This window comes from Anabrus simplex, chromosome 1, assembly GCF_040414725.1.
Source record: "Anabrus simplex isolate iqAnaSimp1 chromosome 1, ASM4041472v1, whole genome shotgun sequence".
NCBI classification, from domain to species: Eukaryota; Metazoa; Arthropoda; class Insecta; order Orthoptera; family Tettigoniidae; genus Anabrus; species Anabrus simplex.
Genome location: NC_090265.1, coordinates 237,707,545 through 237,733,970, shown reverse-complemented (window position 1 = coordinate 237,733,970; position 26,426 = coordinate 237,707,545). Strand labels below are relative to the sequence as shown.

Genomic DNA, 26,426 nt, shown 5'->3' with positions numbered 1-26,426 from the left:
TGCAGAGCATATCTTAACATGGAAAAATTGAAATGAGGCAGTGAATTGAAAAAGGAAATTTCCAACACTAAAAGTATATAATACAGATTTAATGTTGCAGTATTTGTGAACAGAAATAAGTATAGCTTTATAGTAAATATAAATGACTAAGTATTTAACAGACTCTTAATTTAGTAAAATATGTGCATGTTTTATTCGAAGAATCTGCAATAATTGTTACACAGGCCATTAACCGGTGGAAACATTGTTTGACACACCTAGTTTCTTAAAATCAAGCTGAAGAGATGCGAGATACAGTCTTAAAGCAGGACTTCCTTTAAATTTGTTGTGGTACTTACTTTTTATGAAGAAGGAAAAACTCTCCCCAATTGTTCAGTGCTAGAAAATGGCAAGAGTTACTTGAGCCATATCACTGAGCTGTACAGCTTATTTCTTTTCTTGTGTGTTCTGCAGTTCTTCTAATTCTTCCGGATTTGATTTGTAGACTTTGTCTTTCTCCACCATTACTGATTATTGTACACATACCCCTGAATGGTCCAGCGTATACCCCCACGGGTGCACATATCATTAGTTGAGAAATATTGATCTAAAACGTACATTTTATTTGTATAAATGTTGTTATCTTTATCCACCACCTTAGCTGAATGGTCAACATGTGAGATCTTCTGTTCAGGGGGCCACATATTTGATTTCCTGGCCTGATCAGGGGTTTTAATCATGTCTGGTTAATTCCTCTGACTTCTAGTCCACTGCACTGCTAACCACCACAGTAGTGAATAAATCCCTCTACACAGGGTTGGCACCAGAAAGGGCATCTGGCTTTAAAACTGGAAAAAAACCATATTATTATATTTTAAGTTGGGTGATAAATTATTATTTACATCATGATTATGAACAGACTTAAATAGAACAGTGTTGTTATTAACTACAATGCAGAAAGTTGGATTTTACAGACATTTGACAATTTTGATAGTAACCACATAAGAGTACAACATTTTCCTTTTTTGAGATAATAACCTAATGTCTAAGAACCCTACTTTCTTTACGTGAGTTTATGGTACAACAATGTAGGTGGTGTCTTGCATATCATATCTGTAGCTTCAGTCATGAACTGTCTTTAAACACTATATATTTTGGTTATCTTATTTTTTGTTATGTCTGCAGCTTTTAGTTATTTAGGTAAGATTTCTGGTTTATTAATGAACAGTCATTTGTCTTAACTTCATCAACTATAAAATACAATATAACCTGACTCTCTTGAATATCTAACCAACTCTTGGTGGTATTTCTTTGCAGAAAATCTATTTTACTTACAGTCTTTGAGTCTGCATGAAGAGAGCCCCATTTTTTCTTTCTCCTGTAGCCTGGAACTTTCTCATAATGTTAATGTTGTTGTTATTATTATTATTATTATTATTATTATTATTATTATTATTATTATTATTATTAAATTGTATTTTATCTAATATGATTTCTGAATATTCATTAAAAAACTTGGGTAAGAAAAGAAACTAAAATAGATCAGCTGGTCAAGTCATCACAAAAAGTATTGATTGGCTAAACCATTGTACTATGATCTGTTTTAACTTCCTTTGAAATTAATATAATTGCAGCAGATGAATATGACTTTGTTCTTTTTCACTATTTTAAGTTGTCATTTGAACAGTCACTTGAGACAAAGAAATGCTGATCAAATCTTGTGATATCAGTACTAATTTGCTGATTTTTGCATTCTAACATTAGTGTTTGTGTGAATTCTAGGGAATTTGAGGTGGACAGCATCAACTTCCCTGGACAAGTGCATAAGTGGCGCCTTAGTCAATTACTCCAGAAGGGAACAGAACGTAGCCGAGACTCATTACTCGATGATTTAGCCCTTGCACTTAGGTTCATCATAGTGACAGGCCGTGGGCGTTTGATATCCCATTTCTTCAGTGTATATGAATCACTAAGAGCTCTTATTACTGGACTTGTTAAACTCATAGGTATAGTATATTTGTTCATTTGTAGAATTTTAGGTTAGGGTGTATATAATATTGGGATCACCTAATTTATTATATGAAATATATCCTTCAAAATTAATTTAAAATATGTTTAACAGTGTTGCACAGATCAGTAATTGAATTTCATCATAAGAAGCTACTTCTGTTTCTCTCATCATAACAGATATAGTAATTGGAGTTCCATCATTACAAGCTCATAACTTGGATGCCAAAATTCGGGAAGAACGCTGTCGATACTTGGTTGCAGAGTTGGTATGTAGGGTTAGTATTGTTTTGATAATTCATTGATTAACTGGTCTTGTTAAAATTAAAACATTTTAAATTTAAAGATGGGGCTTTGATTGTTTATGTGTAAGCAATCCCAGTCCTCTGAAAATTTTGCAAATAAGTAATGGGCTATTCATTGAGAATGATCAACAGTTTCCTAGTTTTGTGTTGGTCACAGATACTTTTAAAACTAGTTTCATCGATAGCGAAGAAAAAGTGGGTGGGGTTCTCTTATTATGAAAATGAAATATTTCTCTATGGTTTGATATAGGATTTATTCTTGCATTTCACTTGAATTCTGTTGCAGACTGAGTTTGAAGAATCTCTTGAATTGTTGTGTGCCTTTGTGCGACGACAGTTGCGGCGGGCTGCAACAGAGAAGTTTGAAGTGGAGCGTGAATCATCTCATCCACCTGTCCCTGTACCATACCTCTTCCTTACTCCAAAGGTAATTGATATTTTCTTCTTCAGTGATTATTTGCTTAAATGAAAATGATAGATACAAAGCTTTACTTTTAAAATTGTTAGTGAATATAGCATTTAAAATATCTCTTAATTTTTGCTCAGTTATTGGCATGGGCTAATAGAGTGTAGTATTATAGCTGGGTGAAGTGTATGAATTGATCAACTTTACTTTTTCTTAAATTTGCTCCACGTCACACCGACACAAGTCTTATGGTGACGATGGCGTGGGAAAGGGCTAGGAGTGGGAAGGAAGTGACCATCGCCATAATTAACCCCTCAGCGCCTACCTCTGTACGTGATATAGACCCTCTTTTTTTCCGTAGCCGCCGACCTCTATACGCTGTATAGACCCATACAACGTATCCATTTACAGCTATAGCGCGAAGAGTTTTGGACTTATGGATATGCAGATGGTTTTGTTTCCAAGAAGACATTTTCGTGTTTATCAGGGTTGTAAATAAGAATTGAAAATTGTTAAAATGTAGTTGTTTTTGCAAGGATACAGTATTTATCAAGTAAGTCGAGCACTAATCTCTGCTTTTTTAACAGTCTGTTTGCTTCATTCATGATGATCTGAGAAGTTTGTCTTTTCGCGTGATGTTCTTTGCTCTCTTGTGCGGTTTATTCATCATATTTATTTTTATTTCTCAGCTTGTAATATTTTCATAACTCTCCATGAACACTCTGTGTAGGCATCAGTTAGTGCTGCTTTCTGTCATACGATACGAGAACCAGTTGTTTATGGTATATATCTCGTTTGAAAGACTATGTCTTGACCTTTTATCTGAAATATGTATAGAGTTGGTTTGTTTCGTCATTAATGTTATTCCCCTCATTCAGTTTCGTCCTGCTGCTTTTGGTGTCGCTGCAGTCCGTGTGACACACCGCGCTCAATGGCTAGTGCCAGTCGTGGTTTGACTGACAGTAACGTGCTTGAAATGTATAATTCAGATGAAAGTTTAGTCGGAAGTAGTAGTGACAGTATTAGCAGCAGTGATAATGAAATAGATTATGTGGCTGTGGCGGATGCAGTGGTAAATGATGAGAGTGGCGATGAGGAGGAACCAGTACTTCGAAATTTCGTGTAGGAGGCTATAGATAATTATACAGGTCAAAGGGAAGTTTTCGACAGTGAATTTGGATTCCTAAATTCTCTAATAATATTCAGACAAGTCACAGGAACAAACATTGAGCAGTTATCTTATCGGGTTCAGCTGATGGAAGGTTTGTTTACAAAATACGATTGCTCGGGCGGGGAGCGAAATATTCAAGGCCGGCGCGCATCAGATAATACAGTTCCAAGGTTGCAGGAAATACATTTTATCAGGAAATTAGCACCCAAGGGTGAGAAATCCAAACCTCAGAGACGTTGTATCGTGTGTTCAAAACACGAATGGAAAATTCTAAATTTCCATGGAGGGAATTAAATATTTTTCACCAGTAGAGCATGTCAGAAATGTCAAAAACACAGCGAAAAGACGACGTCAGTGTACTGTTGCCAGGAGTGTGACTTGGGTCTCTGTCTCGAAGAGTGCTTCAAACTCTATCACACGAGACTAAATTACTGAGGAAATGTGAAACAATTATTTAATTATCTGCATGTACATAGTTCTACCATAAGGAATTCCATATTTCGTGAATATTGGGCTATTCTTATACTTGTAGTAACGCTTTAAGTCGGTGTATTTCAGTCGGGCGTAGTTGAAATCTCATCCGGCCGCTTGGTAGGAAGCTCTTTAAATGGCTGCGACGCTGAGGGGTTAAGGTGCAGCCCCAGCATTTGCCTGGTGTGAAAATGGGAAACCACGGAAAACCATCTTCAGGACTGCCGACAGTGGAGTTCAAACCCACTATCTCCCAGATGCATGCTCACAGCTGCATGCCTCTAACCGCACAGCCAACTCGCCCAGTAACTTTATCAATCAATCAATCAATACTGATCTGCATTTAGGGCAGTCGCCCAGGTGGCAGATTCCCTATCTGTTGCTTTCCTAGCCCTTTCCGAAATGATTTCAAAGAAATTGGAAATTTATTGAACATCTCCCTTGGTAAGTTATTCCAATCCCTAACTCCCCTTCCTATAAATGAATACATATCCCTTTCAGACCTGAAAGAAAACTGCCGGTGTGAATTTTTGTTTGTACATCAAAAACTGACTAAAATGCTCTTAAATAGATATATTTTTAGTTTATTCTACAAAATAAAAATTAACATCTGAGAAAAAGCATCCACACAATTGTGCGTGTCAGGACTTAATTCACTACTTACAGAAAAGAAAAATTACCTCATTGCATGTGAATATACACATGTATATGATCAAATGTTCTATTTTACAGTGGGGAATAATTTAAAACAATTAAATCTCCGTTAAAACACAAGTAAATATTACATTTTCTACACTGAGGACGAGTTTTGTTTTTACTGCTCTTTTGGCAGCAGCGCCTTGTCATCGGTTCTGAAAGAAAACTGGAGGTGAGAATTTTCGTTGTACGTCAAAAACTTACTGAAATGCTCTCAAATACATGTTTTTACAGTTTATTTACAAAATGAGAACTTTACAAAATAAAATATTTATAAAATCCTCTTATCAATACAAGTCAAGTCATCTGTTAGATGAAGCAAAGTCTATACATGTTTCAGCCTAATCTCAAGGCCATCTTCAGTAGTAAAACAATGATTACATAATATACAAACAAATTAAAAATCGTAATGATGTGAAGTGACAGTGATCATGATTAGTGAGTTAAAAACACATTGAGGTACAAAGTCCTCTCGTCTAATAGATCTTGCTGACTGTTAAATAAAAACACTATGCTGAGGAGTGTAGTGAGACCGTCAATACTACGAATAAAACGTGTATAACATCTGTAATGAGAAAAAAGGAATATATGAGTGTATGAAGAAAAAGTTAAACAAGTGTTTTTATTTAACAGTCAGCAAGATCTATTAGACGAGAGGACTTTGTACCTCAATGGGTTTTTAACTCACTAATCATGATCACTGTCACTTCACATCATTACGATTTTTAATTTGTTTGTATATTATGTAATCATTGTTTTACTACTGAAGATGGCCTTGAGATTAGGCTGAAACATGTATAGACTTTGCTTCATCTAACAGATGACTTGACTTGTATTGATAAGAGGATTTTATAAATATTTTATTTTGTAAAGTGATAACCGTCAATACGGAATGAGATTCATAACTTTCAAAATGAGAACTTTCAGCTAAAAGCAGAACCCACACAATTGTGCGTGTCAGGACTTAATTCACTACTTACAAAAAATAAAAATTCAGCTCAGTACATGTGAATATACACATGTACATGATCAAATGTTCTATTTTACAGTGTGGAACAATGTATTTTAAACAATTTAAATCGTATAAATTACATTTCTCACGTAGAGTACAAGTTCCGCTTTCACAGTCCTTTCGGTGGCAGCACCCAGCACTCTTGCATGCATTGCCTGTAGGGAAGCCTAGCCCACACACATGTGCGTATCAACATTCAAAACCTCATGGTATTACGTACGAAAATCTGATCTATAGTGGACTTTCGTGTGATAAATCCACACTGATAAATCCCAGTCTCTCTCTGAACAATTGGGAGAAGACGGTCAAATAGAATGTTGGAGAATACTTTATATCCCAAGTTAAGTAGCGTAATTCCTCTGTCACACTGAAGCTGATCCCCTTTCTTATATATAGGACATATAATTCCTTCTTCCCATTGCTGAGGCATTTTCTCCTCACCCCATACTGAAGTAAGCTATTTTTAGGAAAGTCCGTTCCAGTTCATTGCCACCTTGCTTGAGCAGTTCCGCTGGAATATAATCTGTTCCTGTTGCCTTGTTATTCTTCAATTTCTTCATGGCAGTTATCACCTCTTCTAAAGTTGGTGGACCTATATTTTTGTCAGGGTCATTTTCTCCTTGCGCATCAATTGAGTGTCTTGTTATCATTCTGAAATTCAGGAGTCTATCAAAATGTCACCACCATCTTTCACATCTCTTTTCCCTCGCTAACAATTTTTCCTATTTCATCCTTTATCAGGCTAGTTTTGCCACAGAAGGGTTTCCGTGCAGCATTTACCTCTCTGTAAAATTTCCTTGTCTCATTTTGGTTTCTCAGAAGCTCCATTTCTTCGATATTTGCCTTCATCCACTCTCCCTTTTTCTTCTGATGGATGTTCATTTCAATCCTCTGTTTTTCTTTATGGACTTCCTTCATTCTTCTAGTACAATTTGATTGTAATGCTCTTCTATATGCCATGTTCTTTTCTTCTGTTGCTATTTCACACTCAGTGTCAAACCAAGGATATCTTTTATATCTTGTTTCAATTCCCAGTGTTTCATTTGCCGACGTCTCCACTCCATTTTTAATAATTTCTCACTGATACTCAATGTCGTTGCATTCTTCAGTATTTTCAAGGATCTGTATTATCCTCTCCTGGTATTGCTTTTTAACTTCAGATGATTCTAGAGCTGTTATATTATGTTTTGGTATGTTGGTTCGGGTTCCTTTGAATGCACTGGAGATCCTAGCCCTAATTCGCGCACGTACCAGGAAGTGGTCTGAGTCTATATTTGGGTATCTGAGACTCCTCACATCCAAGAGATCTGATTTGTGCCCTGCATCTATCAACACACGATCTATCTGGTTAACTGTGTTTCCATCCGGCGATGTCCACGTTCCTTTGTGTATGTCTTCGTGTGGGACAGTGAGGAGCCCACAACCAGATTTCTAGATGCTGCAAATAATATAAGTCTTGTTGCATTATCATTACTTACAGTATGTTTGCCGTGGGGACCAATTGTTGCATTTAGACCTGAGCATTTAGATCACCAGCAACTATTTTAATGTCATGCCCTGGGCAACCATCATATGTTCTTTCCAAAAGTTCATAGAACAATTCTTTCTCTTCTTCCTCAGATTCTTCTGTTGGTGCATGGGTGTTAATTATAGAGTAATTAAAGAATTTACCCTTTATCCTGAGTACTGACATTCTTGGACCAATAGGTGTAAACCCAATTACAACGTGCATTAGCTGGTGGTGTACCACAAATCCTGTGCCAAACTCGTGCTCCTCCTCACTACAGCTATAGAATATACTAGCTTCTCACTTTTCTAGAATTCCAGTTCCGGTCCACCTTACTTCTTGTAGAGCTGTGATACTCTTGTTTGGTTCAGCAGCACCTTCAGGGCTCCTGGGTGATACAAAGATCTCACATTCCAGGTTCCAATATATAAATCTGACTTATGTTTTATATTTCTTTTCTTTCTTTCATGCACTAATGGTTGATTATCATTGTCCTTTCCCACGCCAAGTTTGTCTCCATTGATCAGTCCGACTTTCTTTCATTGAAGTTTCGCAACTGGACATTTTTTTTACAGAGTGGGGTGTCAGCCCTACGTCCAACCTCTTCGAGGCCGGGTAATTTTTAATCAGGGTTTTCTTCCCTTAGCCTTTGGAGAACCAATCCCACATACTACAAGGCAGCAGCATCTTCACCATAGCCCCGTTAGCCGCCACTTTTCAGGGTTCCTGCTGGGCCTTCACAGCTACCGAAGCGGTCACGGGGCACACTCAGTCCCCACTGTACATCACCCCACCAGGCAATCCCTTACTTTATGACGTTGCCCATCTCTCACGACGTGGACGAGGGGTTGGACTTACGGGAGATGAGTACTTTTCCTAGTTAGTACAATTTTTACCTCAGACCGAGTAATTGGAATATCATCTGTACTCGGCCTAGTAGTTTTCCCTCATTCAGAAGTGTATCAAAATAGGTCTACATTTCGTGTCTAATCTCTTGTTCGCTCCTGAATATATTCCCATTTATTGTTTCTATTGCTCTGATGTTCTCTTCGTCAGATCTCTTGCTTTTAACCAGGCTGTACAGCATCTTCATTTTTCCTTTACTATCTTCCTGTAACTTTTAGGTAAATTCACCGCAGCACATCTCGTTCTCTTCTCTCGAAATCCTTTTCTCTTCTAATTTCCTGTTTCGGTATTCTTGGTCTAGCTTTTGAATTTTCCCTTCATCTTTCAGTTGACTGTTCTCACAATTTCTGGTTCTTTCAACATTCCTCACTTTCTTGGCCTTATTTTGTTTTTTTATCACTTATTTCACTCTGTCACTCATTTCTTCCCCTTCTTCCACCCACTATTTCTTCACTACTGATGAAACTAGTTTTAAAATTATTCCATTCCTCATCACTATGGTTGGACCCTGGCATAATTTCTTGGAACTTCTGTGTACAGTCCTCTTCCTTTAGCTTCCAGTCTTTAATCCTTGGTATCCTCTTCCTGATCTTCATCTTCAGCACTTAGATTCCTGCCAGTTCAGCCACCAGAAGCTTATGGTTGTTATCAAGACATTCACTAGGAATACGAGGGCTATGCCGAAAGTTTTTAGCAGAGTGTGAGAAAAAATGTTTATTTGCAAAACAACAATTACAACTTTTCAAAATACTTTCCATTACCACGTATTCATTTTTCCATTCTCTGAAACCACTTAGAAAACGTTTCAGTCCAAGCTTCTTTCGGGATGTCACTTAGTGCACTGCAATGGCATCTTCCTTTGACGAAAACCGCTGCCCACGTATTTTTTCCTTGGTCTTTGGGAACAGAAAGAAGTCACATGGGTCCAGGTCAGGTTACATAAGGGGGGTTTGGTAACACTCGCACTTTTTCTCTTTCCAAAATGTCCATTGTTCTGGCAGCCCTATGTGCAGATGCATTGTCGTGATGCAGCAGAAGGTGCCCACTCTTGGACTTTGGGTGCTGTGACCTCCAAGTGGCGAGGACTTTGGGAAGACAGTTATTCACATACCATTCGGCATTGACTGTACGATGTGTGTCCAAGGTCACAGAGGTGAGATGCCCCATTTTCATAAAAAAAAAGTTGCCACCATCTTCTTTCAGGAGCTCCGACTTCGTCGAACTTTTGTGGATGGTTCCTCCCCTGGAAAGCACCACACAGAAGACTCTCTCTTCGTTTCAGGGTGATAATGGTAGACCAATGTTTCATCACCTGTGACAATATTGTAGGTGTCTTCGGACTGCCCTCCATTGAATTTTTCTAGCATGAAATGACACCAGTCCACTCTCTTCTCCTTTTGGCTTTCTGTCAGGGAATGTGGCACCCAACGGGCACATCTCTTGGTGAGGCCTAAATAATCGGGAACGATGGTCTGCACTGCCTTTAGCCCAATATTTAAGGTGCCTTCAATGTCACAAAATGTAAGATGTGGATTGCTTTGATCATTTCCCTCACAGCATCAATGTTTTTTTGAGTCACAGCTGTTGCTGGGCGACCGGGACGAGGTTCATCTTCAATTGACTGCCGACCCCTTGAAAACTCGCGAAACCAATTTCCAACTGTGGCTCTAGAAGGGCCAGCCTCACCAAAAACTTGCAGCAAAGAAGAATGGCATTCTTCGGCACTTAATTTCTTTTTATAATCATAAAAAAAATCATTGCTTGAAAATCGTGGTGTGACAGATCCATCTTACACCGTGTCTGACTCAGCACTGCCTGTGCTTTCTTCCCTCACTGTGGAGGAACTGCCATTGTCCTCAGAATTACGGTTTATGCACTGCTAAAAACTTTCGGCATAACCTTCGTAGCTTTCACATCATGCAATCATTCTCCTTACCTGTCCGGCTCCATGGCTAAATGGTTAGCGTGCTGGCCTTTGGTCACAGGGATCCCGGGTTCGATTCCTGGCAGGGTCTGGAATTTTAACTATCATTGGTTAATATCTCTGGCATGGGGGCTGGGTGTATGTGTCGTATTCATCATCGCTTCATCCTCATCATGACGCACAGGTCGCCTACGGGAGTCAAGTCGAAAGACTTACACCTGGCGAGCCGAACATGTCTTCGGACACTCCCGGCACTAAAAGCCATACGCCATTTAATTTTTTTAATTTCTCCACACCTCAGGTCAGTTATTATGTTATCTATTACCAACTTCTGGTTACCATTCCAGCTGTACCGTGTTATTTTATTATCTCCAAAGGTATTCAAAGTTAGTTCTTCAGTTGCTTTATTTTTCATTCTGAGGCTCGTTCCTTGTTTGAAAGCAAATTGCACAGAATCTCAATGCCTTAGCGATTGTTTGAATCAACTAGGCAACAAGCCGCCCCAATTTAAATCTCATAAAACATCTCTGATGTGATCTGATGGCAGCACTCCGAAGAGGAATGGATCAATATCAACCAGACACACACTGGAACTTTAATTGAGACCTTATCCGTAATTACGGCTGAGAGGGGACACACCAGACACTGAGTTTTTGTTTCTGTTATTGTTAGTGTGGTCCTAAGTTGTGTGCATTGACATGTTTTTCAGTGAATTTTTTTTGACAAAACTTTGTAAAAAGTGTAGTTCTTTTTTTACAATGGACATTGTCATTGCTTAAAAGACCTGAATTTGTGTGTCACCAGTTCATGAAAGTATACTGGTAATCTTTAAGTTGAATACAATTGCAGCTGTTTTATTTCTAGGATTACTTCATAATTCACATTTAATTATTATTTTTTAATTACTGGGTGAGTTGACCTTGTGGTTAGGGGTGTGCAGCTGTGAGCTTGCATCCGGGAGATAGTGGGTTCGAACCCCACTGTTGGCTACCTTGAAAAATGGTTTTCTGTGGTTTCCCATTTTCGCACCAGGCAAATGCTGGAGCTGTAACTTAAGGCCACGGTTGCTTCCTTCCCACTCCTAGGCCTTTCCTGTCCCATCGTCGCCATAAGACCTATCTGTGTCGGTGTGACATAAAGCAACTAGTATAAACAAAAATTATATTTTTCAAGTGGTCTGTTCGTTTTTGCCAGTCAGCATAATTTCTACCCTTTTATGTTTCGTTCATTTTTAGTAAATGAGAATTGGTGACGGCTATGTTTGTGATTATATCATTTTTTCACATACTTCAAAATATCTCTGGAAATATTAGTTCTATCTAAAGAGTGTTCATAACAAATATTATAGAAAATCTAATCTCCAACCTTTTAATAATGTTATTTGCTTTACGTCACACTAACTACTTTTACGGTTTTCCGAGACTCTGAGCTGCCGGAATTTAGTCTCGCAGGAGTTCTTTTATGTGCCAGTAAATCTACAGACATAAGGCTGACGTATTTGAATACCTTCAAATACCACCAGACTGAGCCAGGATTGAATCTACCAAGTTGGGGTCAGAAGGCCAGCGCCTCAACCGTCTGTGCCACTCAGCCCGGCTCCAACCTTTTATATCTGATACGTTTTTACCATTTTACCATTTTATCATTTACATTGGTATTATAAATTTACTCATTTGGGACAAATATTTCAGATTCCCTATGGGAATCATCATCTATATCATCTGATGGCCAAGCAGGCATCAATTTTTTGTAATGAGACAGTCTCTTTAGTGCATTGGCACTGCCGGTGGCTCCATGTAGCCTATGCAGTGGCCTCCACGGTATGCACTAGCCAGCATATTGGTAGGTGTGCTAGGTACCAACTGATGAGCCCACCCTAGCACACGAGGGTGAAACGCTGGCAACCAAGAATGAGTGAGCTGAAAAATTTATAATGTCCAATAACGGACCATTTACATTGGTATTATAAATTTACTCATTTGGGACAAATATTTCAGATTCTCTATGGGAATCATCATCTATATCATCTGGTGGCCAAGCAGGCATCAATTTTTTGTAATGAGACAGTCTCTTTAGTGCATTGGCACCGCCGGTGGCTCCATGTAGCCTATGCAGTGGCCTCCACGGTATGCACTAGCCAGCGTATTGGTAGGTGTGCTAGGTACCAACTGATGAGCCCACCCTAGCGCACGAGGGTGAAACGCTGGCAACCAAGAATGAGTTAGCTGAAAAATTTATAATGTCCAATAACGGATCATTTACATTGGTATTATAAATTTACTCATTTGGGACAAATATTTCAGATTCCCTATGGGAATCATCATCTATATCATCTGATGGCCAAGCAGGCATCAATTTTTTGTAATGAGACAGTCTCTTTAGTGCATTGGCACTGCCGGTGGCTCCATGTAGCCTATGCAGTGGCCTCCACGGTATGCACTAGCCAGCGTATTGGTAGGTGTGCTAGGTACCAACTGATGAGCCCACCCTAGCACACGAGGGTGAAACGCTGGCAACCAAGAATGAGTTAGCTGAAAAATTTATAATGTCCAATAACGGACCATTTACATTGGTATTATAAATTTACTCATTTGGGACAAATATTTCAGATTCCCTATGGAAATCATCATCTATATTACCCTAATATTGCCGAGGTGAAAGAAAATTTTGAAAACATATAAGAAATGACATTGCATCTACTGACTATTGTTAGTTAAAGTGTGCTTGTGTCTTCTACTGCCACTTATCTGCGCTACATGGCATTATTGCCACAGTACTGCCGTCAGTGACATGCACAGCAGTTCATCATCATCATCATCATCATCATCATCATCATCATCATCATCATCATCATCATCATCATCATCCTAAACCATCTCCAGTTTCCCGGGTGTGGTATATGAGCCTCCTCCATCTCATCCTGTCCTTGTACCATTCTTCCTCCACCAACTTGTTCCAATCATGACCTCTCAGCAGTACATCGCTCTTAACTAAATCTATCCATTTCCTTCGTGGCCTTCCCACGGGTCGTCTTCCTTCTACCTTTCTGTCAAATTCCTTCCTTGCAGTTCTGTTTATTGGCATCCTCTTCATGTGACCAAACCACTTCAGTCTTGATATCTGAATCTTATTGAGGAGAGAATCATCTATTCCTACTTCTTCTCTAATTTTCTCATTCCTAATCTTGTCTTTCCTGGTTTTCTGGATCATAGTGCGTAGGAATTTCATTTCAGCTGCCTGAAGTTTGGAATTATCTCTATTGGTCAGTGTTGTGGTTTCGAGACTGTACGTAAGAATTGGTGTATAAATAGGACTTGTACAATGTCATTTTTGTTTTCATGGGTATTTGCTCATCCCACAGCAGGTGTCTTACCTGGTGGTAAAATTGTGTTGCCTTATTGATTCGATTGTTCACCTCATGTTTTGCTAGGTTATCATTTGATATAACGCTACCCAAGTATTTGAAAACTGGCATGCAGTCCAGTTGAGCTTCATTTAACATGACTATTGGTTCTGCTCCTTCCCCATACACTTTCATCACCACCGTCTTGGTCTTGCTGATGTTTAAACCATATTTCTTAAACTCCTCATTCCAACTTTGTATTCTCTCTCCCAATTCCTCTTCTGAGTCACTCCAGATCGCAACATCATCTGCAAATGTGAAGGCTTTGATATCTCCATGTTCTTTCCTTTTAATTGATTTCATTACTACATCCATTACAATAATAAATAGAAGTGGTGACAATGAGCTGCCCTGCTGCACTCCTCTCTTTGTTTCAAACCAGTCCGACAAACCACATCCTACTTGTACACAGCTTCTGTTCCCACTATACAACATTTTCACTTTGTCTATGAGGCTGTCTCGCACTTGAAGTTCTTTCATGCATTGCCAAATTCTTTCCCTTGGTACACTATCGTATGCTTTCTCAATGTCCAAAAGTATTAGAAATAAAGGCTTGTTCTTCTTCCAGTATTTTTCCATTAGCATCCTAATTGCAAATATAAGGTCTGTAGTTGACCTTCCTAGTCTGAAACCATACCACTCTTCTTCCAAAATTAGTTCAACAATATCTCTGATTCTGGTCTCTATTATTTTTTCCAATATTTTCAGGACATGAGACAGTAGTGTGATACCACGGTAATTAGTACATTTCCGTCGGCTTCCTTTCTTGAACAGAGGTACAATGATGCCCATCTTCCAGTCCTCAGGAATAGTATTTTCCTCCCATATCTTGTTGAGCAGTCTGTAGAGCCATTGGATTCCTGGAATTCCTGCTGCTTTCAGCATATCTGCACTTAGTTCATCTATGCTCACTGCCTTTCCTTTCTTCATGCTCTTGAGCGCATTTTCAACCTCAAGCCATGTAATTGGTGGTTCAGTTGTGGTTCCTCGACTTGGCTCTCCTCTATCCATTGTTATGTTTTCTGTATCTCCATTCAGCAGCTTTTCGAAATAGATCTTGAGTTGTTGTTTAATTTCTCCCTCTTCTTCTGCCAGAGTTCCATCATCACGTTCTATTGCTTTTATGGTCTCTTGATCCCTTCGCTTGTTTTTCACTACTCTGTATAGCAATTTCATATTTCCTCTACTGTCCTCTTCCAGTTTGTCTGCAAACTCATTCCATTTCTTCTCTTTTTCTTCCTTTACAATGTTCTTTACAGCAAGTTTCTTGTTCCTGTATACTCCTTGAAGTCTTTGTATTTCTTGTTCTTTTCGTTCTTGTCCCTGTTTTTGTTTTTCCTTGTCCAGTACCTTCTTTATTGGTTTCTTTCTTTCACTGCTGTTTTCACTCTATCATTCCATGGTGTCTCCTTTTTTCTTTTGATAGAACTTGTAACTCCACATTGGTTTTTGGCTTCTCCCACAAAGGTGTCTTTGAAGGCCTTTCATTCTTCATTAACGCTGGTTACTTCACACTTCGGCACTCTGTTGAATCCTTAGTTTGTATTCTTCCTTTATTTGGACTTCTTGCAACTTCCAAGTTTTAACCCTTGGTTTCTTTGTAATAAGTTTCTGCGTTTCTTTTGCCTTATGTTTGAAGTCTACTACCAACAATCTGTGGTCACTCTCCATGCTTCCACTAGGGATGACCTTTACATCTGTGATGTACCTGCCACCATCTTTATTTGTGATTACGTAGTCAATCAATGTTCTATACTGGCCATCCCAACTGTACCTTGTTATTCTGTGACTGTCTCTTTTTTTGAAGAATGTATTTTTGATTATAAGATCATTTCTTCTGCACAGATCTAATACTTGTTCTCCTTCTGGGTTCCTTTGTCCAAATCCATGTGGACCAATGATGTTCTCGTACCCAAGTCTGTCTACCCCAACTTGCGCATTTAGATCTCCAATAATAATAACATTTTCCTCAGTAACTGTATGTTCCAGGTCTTGCCGAAATTTCTCTTTGTCTTCCTCACTGCAGCCTGTCTGTGGGGCATACACTTGTATGATGGTGTACTTAGTGTTCTCCAGTTTCATGAACATTTTAATGATTCTATCACTTTTGCAGATAACTTCAGCTGTAGCATCAGTCCTTTCGTTAACTAAGAATCCAACACCATTTTTTGCTACCTTCTCCTGTCCACTCCAGTATAATTTATAACCTCCACGAAGTGTCTTACTTCCAATTCCTTTCCATTTGGTCTCACTTAATCCCAATATTGATATTTTTCTTCTATCCATCATATATAGGAGTTCTTCTAACTTTCCAGTTAATGATAGAATGTTCATAGTTCCAATTCGGTATTTGGGTCTCTTTTTTATTTGGGGTTTCCTTTCAGAACATTGTATATCATCAGCCTTACGGTTATCATACTTTACAATTGTCTGAGAGGACGTGTCAGTCCGGTCTATAATATTCTTTCCGAGGCTCTTTTTCTTATTGAAAGCAACTGTACTCAATACTCTCCTGCTGACTTGCTAGGCCTAACGCATAAGAGGATTTTCTTTCAGGGTTTACTCTCTTAGCCTTTGAGGATGCCTTCCTCGTCCTACAAGGCAGTAGGTTCCATCTGTACACCCCAGAAGAATGGGTTGCCTCTTCCGTCATCTCCACCGTACCGAAGTCCATCTTTTCCTCCGTAGATGCCGTTGAGGTCTTCACTCTTAACCCAGGGCAAGGGCCCTCCATATTTATGACCCCTGGAGAGAGGGTGTCCCAGTATTTTAAAACCCCCAGGAATTGGGCTACCTGTTGGTCCGCAGGTTGTATTGGTTATTTCAACCAGCCCTACATACTGTAGAGGCCCCCTATCTGCCACCTGGGGACGCGCTCTGTAGGGGTCAGGTTCCCCTGGTTACTTATTAGAAGTTAACCCCACCCACAAGGAGTAAGGTTATTTGCAGAGATGCACAGCAGTTAGGTTAATATAATTGTGATTTTTCTATAACTGCCCAATACTTCCCTATCTATTTTTGCAAGTGTGAGTGGCTTGTATGGTTGAGAACGGGCTTTCAGACCCCAACGTGGTGGGTTCAGTCCTGACTCAGTCTTGTGGTATATGACGGTGTTCAAATAATATAGCCTTGTGTTGATGGATTTACTAGCAGGTAAATGAACTCTTACAGGACAAAATTCTGGCACCTCACTGTCTCTGAAAACCATATAATTAGTTAGAGGGAGCAGTGGTGGTGATAATTGTTTTAAGATGAAGTACAACTAGGCAACCGTCCTCAGTTAGAGGGATGTAAAACCAATAACATTATAAATATTATCATCTCGCTGGCCTCTTGGTCAGGCGTAGCATGCCTGCCTCTTACCCGGAGGCCCCGAGTTTGATTTTTACCCCGACCTGAGGGTTGGTTCGAGGTTCACTCAGCCAATCACAAAGTTTACACAAGGACTAATTTTAATACCACCTATTCAATACAATTTATTCCACTATTGTGTGGTCAAATACACATAGAAATGACCATAATTTTAAAGGTACATGTTTCGCCCACTGTGTTTCGCCTCGTTCAATCTTAAAACACATACTGGTCTGAGGAATCTTAACAAAATGTATATGTATACGTTTTGTTAAGTATACGTTTTGTTAAGATTCCTCAGACCAGTATGTGTTGGTGGTATTAAAATTACTCCTTGTGTAAACTTCGTGATTAGCTATTTTTCAATACGGAATAATGATGAGAATAATGGTTTGTAATGTTCACTCAGCCTACGTGATTACAATTGAGGAGCGACCTGATGGTGAGATGGTGACCCCAGTCTAGAAAACCAAGAATACAGAAGTTTGTTTGGGATCTCTGGGGACGATTTTTGTGGTAATAAGCTTATGAAAGGCCATGTCTCCGCCAACAATCATGTTCAGTTAGAATGACAGCACTTCTAGTTATAGCCTGACAATGTAACTTCCATTGCAGCAGACTTTTTGCAGAGCTAGCATGTCTATCTTATCCCATTCCTCCTGACAGGCTTTCCAGAGGTCATTGATAGAGTGTGGGCGTCTAATTCCTAAAGCTCTTTTTAGGAGTCCAGATGCACAAAAGTCCTTGGGTAACCCATTGGGTGCCTTTACCGGAATGTCAGTGAAAGGAATTGCATGGATTCCTGTTTCCAACTCCATTCTCTCTAAGAAGTGACAAGTAGAATGAAAGGTGTGGCTGGATGCTTTATATTGATGCACCCATGCCTGAATTTTTGTCCCCCCATACAGTGCTGGGATATCTGTGTTGTAAATGGGTGTTAAAATCTCTTGGTAATAGTATGTAGAGTTCACCTTCACATTATTAGTGACACGGCAAATGATTAACTTGTCATTGTCATTATCCAGGGATGATCATGAACCCGCTTGGAAAACTTTACTGGCATTCTTTATACAATGTTTGATAATTTTCTTTTATCTCTAGGGCGGTAGTAAATTGAGCGTGGTTTGTTACAGTCACTAAGGTACACATATGCTTCGTCTGATGTCACTACATTTTTCCATCAGTCCTCTGCCAGATAGTACAACGTTCTGAAAAGTGACGAGGCAACAGCTTGTGAACTCGGCTCTTATGCCACTTTTCTAATTGCAATTTCTTGTTGATTATGGTGTTAACTGTTGAAACAGACATCCCCAACTTACATGCGATAGTCCTTTTGGGAGGGTAGGGTTACCACCTGAGACAAGGGCCTTCACTTTCCTCACCACTTCTGGTGTACGGCTGGTGGCTGGCCGTAGATTTGCCTGTTTTCTTTCCCCTCTGGAATTAAGCCCATTCAGCCTTTGCCTTTTTTTTAATTCAATACAGCACTGATTCAGTTCTTTGAAATCAAGAAATCATGCTTCTTGCACATTCCTTTGATTGCTTGATTGCAGAATAGCTATATTTAGCATCGGAAAGTGCTGTTATGTAGCCCTTCCAGTAAGGGTCAGTCTGCTTTGGCATCATTGCAGTAAATGACACAAAACTCTACTCATACATTTTCATTACTGATGTGAATCATCACTCCCTGTTTTGACGTGCTCACGTTGATAACAGTATCACCAGCAGCCTTCAAACTCATCACCAGAGATCCCGAACGGCCTTCTGCAATGTCCGAGAGGATTTGTCGCACTGACTGTGCATTACCTCACAATCTACAGGTCTTTGGGCTGAGAATTGGTCGCTTGGTAGGCCAATGCCCATCAGGGTTGTAGTGCCATGGGGTTTGTTTTTCTTTAAAAAAATCTCCTTTACTGGAAATGAGAATTATTGTTTTGCCAACTATCTAGACCTGTTTATCTTAACATAAACTTTTGGGTAGTTCGTTGTGTACTGAATTTCCAAAGATTCAGCTCCTTTTATAATTTCTACTGCAACTTTATCTATTCCATCTGCTTTTCCCACTTCCATCTTTTTAATTGTCATTATTAATGTAGTAGTATGTTGGTAAACTTAGCTGAAATAATTTGTATCATGTTGATGGTGTCTAATGCACATCATGTTTAGTCATTAATAAATGATTCAATGTTTCGTCCTATCTGCTTTTTATTTTTCACTAGTTTTGTAAATACTGCTCCACCATTGTCCTTTACAAACCAGAGTTAACATCTTCACCTTTCCAGTATTTTTCAGTTCTGTATTTCTCACTATTTATATCTTGTAATTCCTGATTGAAAGTCTCAACATCCCCAGTATCTACTTTCTTCACATTGATGGGCCCTCAATTACAGTTCATCCAGATCCATTCCCTCTCATCCCCCAATCATGTTTTGCTTCCCAGCGTCATCAGGACACCTGATATCCTCAGTATTTAAAGATCCCATTCCTGATAAATGTTCTATTTTAAAATGGGAAATATAGGTTAAGGAGAAAGCCAGATAAACCAGGAAAGTGAGGAAAACAAAGATAAGACTGATACAAGTCGTTTGTGACATGGAACACATGACAAACCCGTAAACAGAAAATGAACTCTACAGGTTGGTATATCCAATGGAAAGAGAGTGTATGAATATAAATAACTACTCTTCATAACTACTTTTTATGTTTTATTATTTTCAGTTAGAGTAACAACATATTTTACTTCTATCAGCAGGACCTAGAGCTGGATCTACGTCTTTTCAACCGAGATATTATGCGTCGAGCACTACCAGTGTTGGTGGGTATTTTGGAACGTGAAACTCGTGGCTGGTTTCTGCACTTCCGTGAGAGACTCATCTCTGAATTGAGGAGTCAGAAACTACCAGATGAGGAAATTGAAAGAGTAAGTGGTTTGTCAGTAAGATAGGAGTTTGAACTTGGCTTTCATGAACTGAATATGTTTCTCTCTTTTATTTGCAGCATTTTAACTGTAGATCACTTTGTGACAATGTTCATTTAGTCCTTTAGCTTGTGTCATATTTCCTTACATAAACCATTGTAATATATGCTGTTTCATACTTCAGTCAGTAACATTTGAAAGGAAAGAAAATACAAATTGATACTGGTGATTCGTTTTGAAAAAATAACAATAAATTGTCCATTATATCTTTTCCGACATTCCCAGGCTTGCCCTGATGCAGGGTTTTTTCCTATACTATATGTTCCTATTCAGCCCTATGTGGGCTACTTCAGGTTCTATGCATTATGCAGTATAAAGGCCTACTTATATTTTCCTTTACAGCTGGGGTTACCATATGTCCCGGTGTCCCTCCTGGTTCTTTATCCCAGTTTTTATGGAAGCCGCTGCTCAAAAATAATTCATACTGTTTCATTCTTTATAAGTGATCTTGTGGTGTTGACGTATTTTCATAACACATTCATCTTTAACATTGACTAGCTAAAATCTGTATGATTATGTGTTGTTCCATGTGCACTACTAACGATCAAGAAGACAGTGGTTCTTTATGCCATATACGTCATTTAGCTATGGGAAAACATATTCAGTGTAATAACACAAGTAACCTAGCACTTGGTTATTTTCTCTGTTGTTTGGGGAATGTTGTCTTTCTCTTGTGCTAGTGTTTGTACTTCCTTTCTGAAATGCCAAAATGGAGTTGTAAGTATATGGATGAGCTTTGGAAAGAACGTCCGTTTTTGAAAAAAAATGTAGGGGAGAGTCCTACAGTACCGGCCGGCTTGCAGTACCGGCCATTGCTGGTTCTCGTTTTAGGTGCTATATGGCAATAGCTTTCAGGTGGCATATGAAGGATGCTACATTCCCACGTGTCATACTTTGGGGGTTTCGTTTAGCGTTAAGTCTTGTATGAGATGTGAGTATTGTACGTTGGCCGGCTGACGATCGCGCGCGAAAAGTTATTTTCAAGCCCCACGTACTCCTTTTCCAGATAGCTGTTGATTTTGTTTTTACTTATATATTATTTACATTCTTAGAGGATGCTATAGCTGGTAAATGTTTCATGACATCGTCTATTAAACAATGTCCAGTTGGGGAAGTTCCTTCACGTGAGTGTCGTACAGTACCGGCCAATGATACGTCTTCCAGCACCGGCCAATAGGACTTTTAAAGAAATAAAATATCTACTTCTTTTCACTTTCCAAAGTGAAATGACCGAGAAAAAGGGTAAAATAAAATGAAAGCGGACCGGGGACGGGATGAAGATGGTATTAAACTATTTCTAACAAAATGACTGGAAGGCAGGCTGCTGAGGCTTTTTGAGCGCCTAGAAGTACGTTAGGAGATCGTCTGAGAGCACGCAGAGTTAGTGTGGCTGTGGATCTAACTCCTCAGATGGGAAGAATTTTTTTTAAAAACTTGTATTACGATATGTAAAATCAGTTGGTTACTTATATGAGGGATCCAGATAAAATTCATGTCCCTGAGCAGGAAAAAATTTTAAATTAGCATTCTCTTTGGCCGAGCATTCAAAAGTACCTCACCAGTTCAGCAAGGAAAACAAAACTGCCAGAAAGAAGTTTTATTATGATTATTATGTTAATACTAAGGAAATGGAAGAAAACAATATGCAATATTTGTTGTGAGTTATTTGAAGGAGAATGGGTGCAGTGTACGAAATGCAAAGACTGGGCGCGTGTTGGATGTGCAGACCAAGGGAATATTTTGTATTTTATTTGCAATTATTGCAAAAATTAAAACCAACTTGAAGTTAGAGGATGTCAATTCCAATAATTATTTGTTTTCGAGTTCATTCCGTATTTGTTTGATGTTAGTAATTTATTAGGCATATATATCTTAGAAAATAGTAACTGGCCGGTACTGGAAGAAGATTTTTGTAGTCCTTGGAAATTAAGCTTTGTTGTATTTTTAAATATTATAAAGTTTTGATAAGATTTTATAGAAATCACACCCTGACATTGCAAAAGCATTTAATGAAGTACAAGGTTATTGTATTAAAATCTCATTTTGTACAGCATTTTATTTTTTATAAGGGAAAAAGTTAAGGTGGCCGGTACTGCAGGACTCTCCCCTAATCAAGAAAGCAGAGTTACGTGTTCACATTGTGGCAGTGGCTTTTCTAGGGCATTTGGAGGCGATCTGGTATCGCAGATCATGTGCGGAGAGCAAAGAACAAATCTGCTGTATCAGAAGTATCTCATTAAAATATCACCTTGTATTTGAAGAGCACGGATCCTCAGAACAAGGAACTTGCAATGGCTACAAAAGAAGCAACCTTTGCTTTCCACACAGCCTCTCATGATTTCAGTTTCAAATCATCTGACTGTGATTCAAAACTAACTTCTTGCAACTGTTTGACATAAAATTCAGTCATGCACGTACAAAACGTGAATCAGCTTCTTTATCAGTTGACGAGGTCAAGGAAGATTTAAAAGAAGCCTCTTTTGTAATCACATCCAACCTCTAATATGCAGGGGATGACAATGTTACCAGTGTTAGCGAGTTATTTCTTACGTTCAGAGGTAGTGAAAGTGAAACTTTTAGACTTTTGATCAATTGCAAGGGAAACTTCGGATATATAAAGCAACTTTTTAGTATCTGTCATCAAGAAGTATGAACTTGGGCAGAAAGTTATAGTAGGTTTCTGTGCATATAAATGAAACACAAACTTGGATAGGGATGGGGTGAAAAGAAGAGGCAGAAAAAATGTGTACTGTCATCTGAATAATGAATTTGACAGAGAACTGAACTTTTGGGTATTGGCTGTGCTGCCCATATAGTGCACAGTTGTCCTCAAACATCAGTGGATGTACTTCCTGTAGATGTTGAAGTTCATGCGGTGAAAACATTAAAGTACTTTCATATATCTACAGTACGTGTCATGGAGTTGAAATCTTATTGTGATTTTGTCGATGTAGAATAAAAGAAGCTCTTACAGCATGGGAACACAAGGTTTCTTTCTCTTCTTCCTGCCTTAGAAAGGATCATCCAGATGTTCCTAGGACTTAAATCCTACATCTGCTCGCAAGAGCAATGTACAACAGTAATTAATAGTTCTTTGAGAATGAATGTGCAGAAGTGTACTTGCAGTTTTTTGTGGACAGCTGCGTTTATTTAATCAGGCAATTCTGAGAATGGAGAAGACTAAGATCACTGCAACAGAAGTGGCTTGCAAACTCAAACACCTGAAACAAAGCCTAGCAGACAGAAAAGAGAGTTACTTCATACCAGAAGGAGCTAAAGCTTTTTTTAGAGAACTTGAAGAAAATGGAAGTATAAATGCTGTTGTCTTCAAAGAAGAAATGGTTGCATTTTCTTCAGGATGTATTGAGTATATTGAATTGTGGGAAGGAAACACTAATGAAGTGAAATCCTTCAGCTGGATAAACCAAACTGAAATTAAGTGGTCTGAAGTTGAGAAAACTGTGGAACTAATTGACATTAAAGTGAGACAGTCAGTTTACAAAGGTGAAAAATGAGAGTATCCTCCTAATTCAATACATAATATATTCTGTCATTAGACGGAGTAAACAAATTCAAACATGTTTCGGCTCGTTTGAGCCATCTTCAGTGAAAAATTAGGGGGGTTGAAATAATTTACATAATATAAGTTGAAAAAATGCTAAAAAACATAATGAAGGAACAAATGAAAAACAAACAAAAGAGAGCCTAGACAGAAACAAAATTAGCACAAATATACAATATTTACATCAATATGCGGAGCAAAAAACAGCTTACTGTGACAAAATTCAGTGAAACAGGTGTTAATTTAAAATAATAATTGAAACTAAAAACTGTGTTAACCTAAGAAACAAAGGAATGAAAAAAACAAATGATGCAGATGGAAATGAACAATAGTAGCACATGGTGAGGTTGTGGGCCTCATAGTTTACAAAATATTGGTTTAGTAACAGTAACAAAACAGGTTGAAATCACTGTCGAAAATCATCCTTGTAGAAACCCATCACATCAAATTGGTCAGGAGGGGAGCGGGAGCAAACATTTTTGAGAAACCAAGCCTGATATAACGTGCAGGCAAAAAGCCTGTGACAAGGAAAAAACACCAGTGAAATTTAAAGCTTTAGAAACAGCAGCATTCTCAATATCTTCTGAATCTAGCGGTCCCTTTCTTGATTGTTTCATAATGTTGGCTGGTGTCTTGCCTTATTATAAAGGGTCGGAAGGGCCACGATATAAAATTGAGAAGCTGTGTTAGGTAGAAGACAGATGCATAGTAAACTGTAAGTGATCTAGTGGAAACCATCAATGAAGTTCTAATCTGTAATGGAAAAAAAATTGAGGTTGTACCTGATGAGTCGGAAAATCTCAATTCACCATACTGGCGGGGGAAAGAACTATCTGACGTGGAGGCAATTTTTCCTCCAAGCCAGAGAAGAAACCACATCTTCGCTGCTAATTTGGAATAAAATGAATGTAGATTTTATAAAAGTGAAGAGGAAGAAGCTTTTCTTAAGAAACGGCTCTTTTCAGGGTAGAATTTTGAGTTATTTAGTGAATTGTGGTACTATAATTTGGAATAGGCCTAAAATGTAATTCTAGACCAGTTCATACTACTACTAACTGAGCCTCTGACTTAAGTGCGCACACTGCTCATTCAAAACAGCGCGTCAAAGTAGGTATTGAATAGCTGGAATACTATAATGAACCAGTGTGTTACGTACCAGCAGTATCAGAAAATGTATGAACCAGAAGAATGGCATGCTAAGGAAGAAAGTTATCTAACTCCTCAGCTATTTCCCGCCAATATTCAGTTAGGCTGTTATACTCGGTATGCAGCAGTAATCCCATCTATCGGAATTGAATGTCAGCATAAGAGACAAAGAACATTACAACAAACAACGGTCAGTGTAATGTTATTGTTGATCAATGTTACACGCTTTCGATATTGTAGGACTTCACATTATTGTCTTCCGGTTCTGACATACCACTCTTATCATAGTCGGTACGGTAAAACTGAATAAAACATAAATGATCGGAAATTGTATTCTCTATAACTGTTGTTATGTAGTACAGTACTTTTCCATAGGACCAAGAACATAGGTATTTAAAAATGAAATTTTAGGTGCCTTCCCCTAAACTACCATTTCACTCAGGGTGAATAACGCTGTTTATAGCTTAAACTGTAGCTTCTTATTCCCCGACTCAATATACTGATTTTCATTAAATTCTGTTTACCCATTTTCTCAGGGCTCGGCGTTGATATGGACTTAGCAACAAAAATCCAAATTCATGAATATCTGTGTCATTATAGCCGGTACAGTAAAAATGCATAAGACGTAAATGATCGGAAATTAAATTCTATATAACTTTGGTTATGTAGTATTTATCGATATGACCACTAATAATATAAATATTTGAGAAATAATTTTAGGCCTTCCCCTAAACTACCATTTCACTCAGCGTGAATAAAATGATTTATAGCCTAGATTTTTATTAAATTCTCTTCAGCCGTTTTCTCGTGATGCGTGTACATACATACAGACAGACTGACAGACAGAAATTACGGAAAAGTAAAAACTGCATTTTCTTGTTACTGTGGACATGACCGATATAGAAATACCATTCTTTTCAAATTCTGAGCAATGTACAGACAAAACTCTTATTTTATATATATAGATTAAGCTATTTGATGCGATTTAAGGTTAAGAGTAAATGTATTTGATTCCATAACGTATATTAATCCTTCAGTATTACTTATATAACTAAATATGATCCATGTAACTTGCATATGTCGGTTAGATACCTAAAACCAAATCCATATAAGGAAGTGAAAGTGAAATTAGCCCATATTATCCTGAATCCTTAACCACAGATGTGTTTATTCAAATAAATAGAGTTAGGAGGCTTGCTTGCTCATATTAAATGGTATCACTGAAGAGGTTCTCTGTAATTGGATGATTGGTTATTAGAGTCTTCTTAGATGACAGACCACAGAAATTCCAGAAATAACATTAAATATCAGGTGTTATTGATGACATGATGATCGATCACATACGGTAAATATAATTGGCACTTGAATTAATTTTGGAAATTTATGTTTTATTTTAAGAATGTCTTAAATAATGATCAGTAATGATAATTTTTTTATTTTTTGAGAGTGAAGTAATATTTAAATGACTTATCTTTATATTTTCTTCCTTGTGTTCATGAATATATATATATATAATTTAAATTCTCGATACAAAAATGAATGAGAAAACGAATGCTTTCCTTATGCGAAAGGTTATTAAATGTGATACAACTTTAATTATAAA

The 26,426-nt window shown here is 38.2% G+C and overlaps 1 protein-coding gene across 1 annotated transcript in view; it reads left to right on the top strand.

Annotated features, from left to right (window-relative positions):
- The window catches only part of LOC136886224 (uncharacterized), a 905,658-nt gene that overhangs the window by 658,926 nt on the left and 220,306 nt on the right, over window positions 1–26,426 (top strand). Inside the window, exons 7-10 of the mRNA XM_068231034.1 lie at window positions 1,762–1,985; window positions 2,167–2,264; window positions 2,578–2,718; window positions 19,888–20,058. Of these exons, the coding sequence (XP_068087135.1) occupies window positions 1,762–1,985; window positions 2,167–2,264; window positions 2,578–2,718; window positions 19,888–20,058 (634 nt within the window). The remainder of the gene's footprint in view (window positions 1–1,761; window positions 1,986–2,166; window positions 2,265–2,577; window positions 2,719–19,887; window positions 20,059–26,426) is intronic.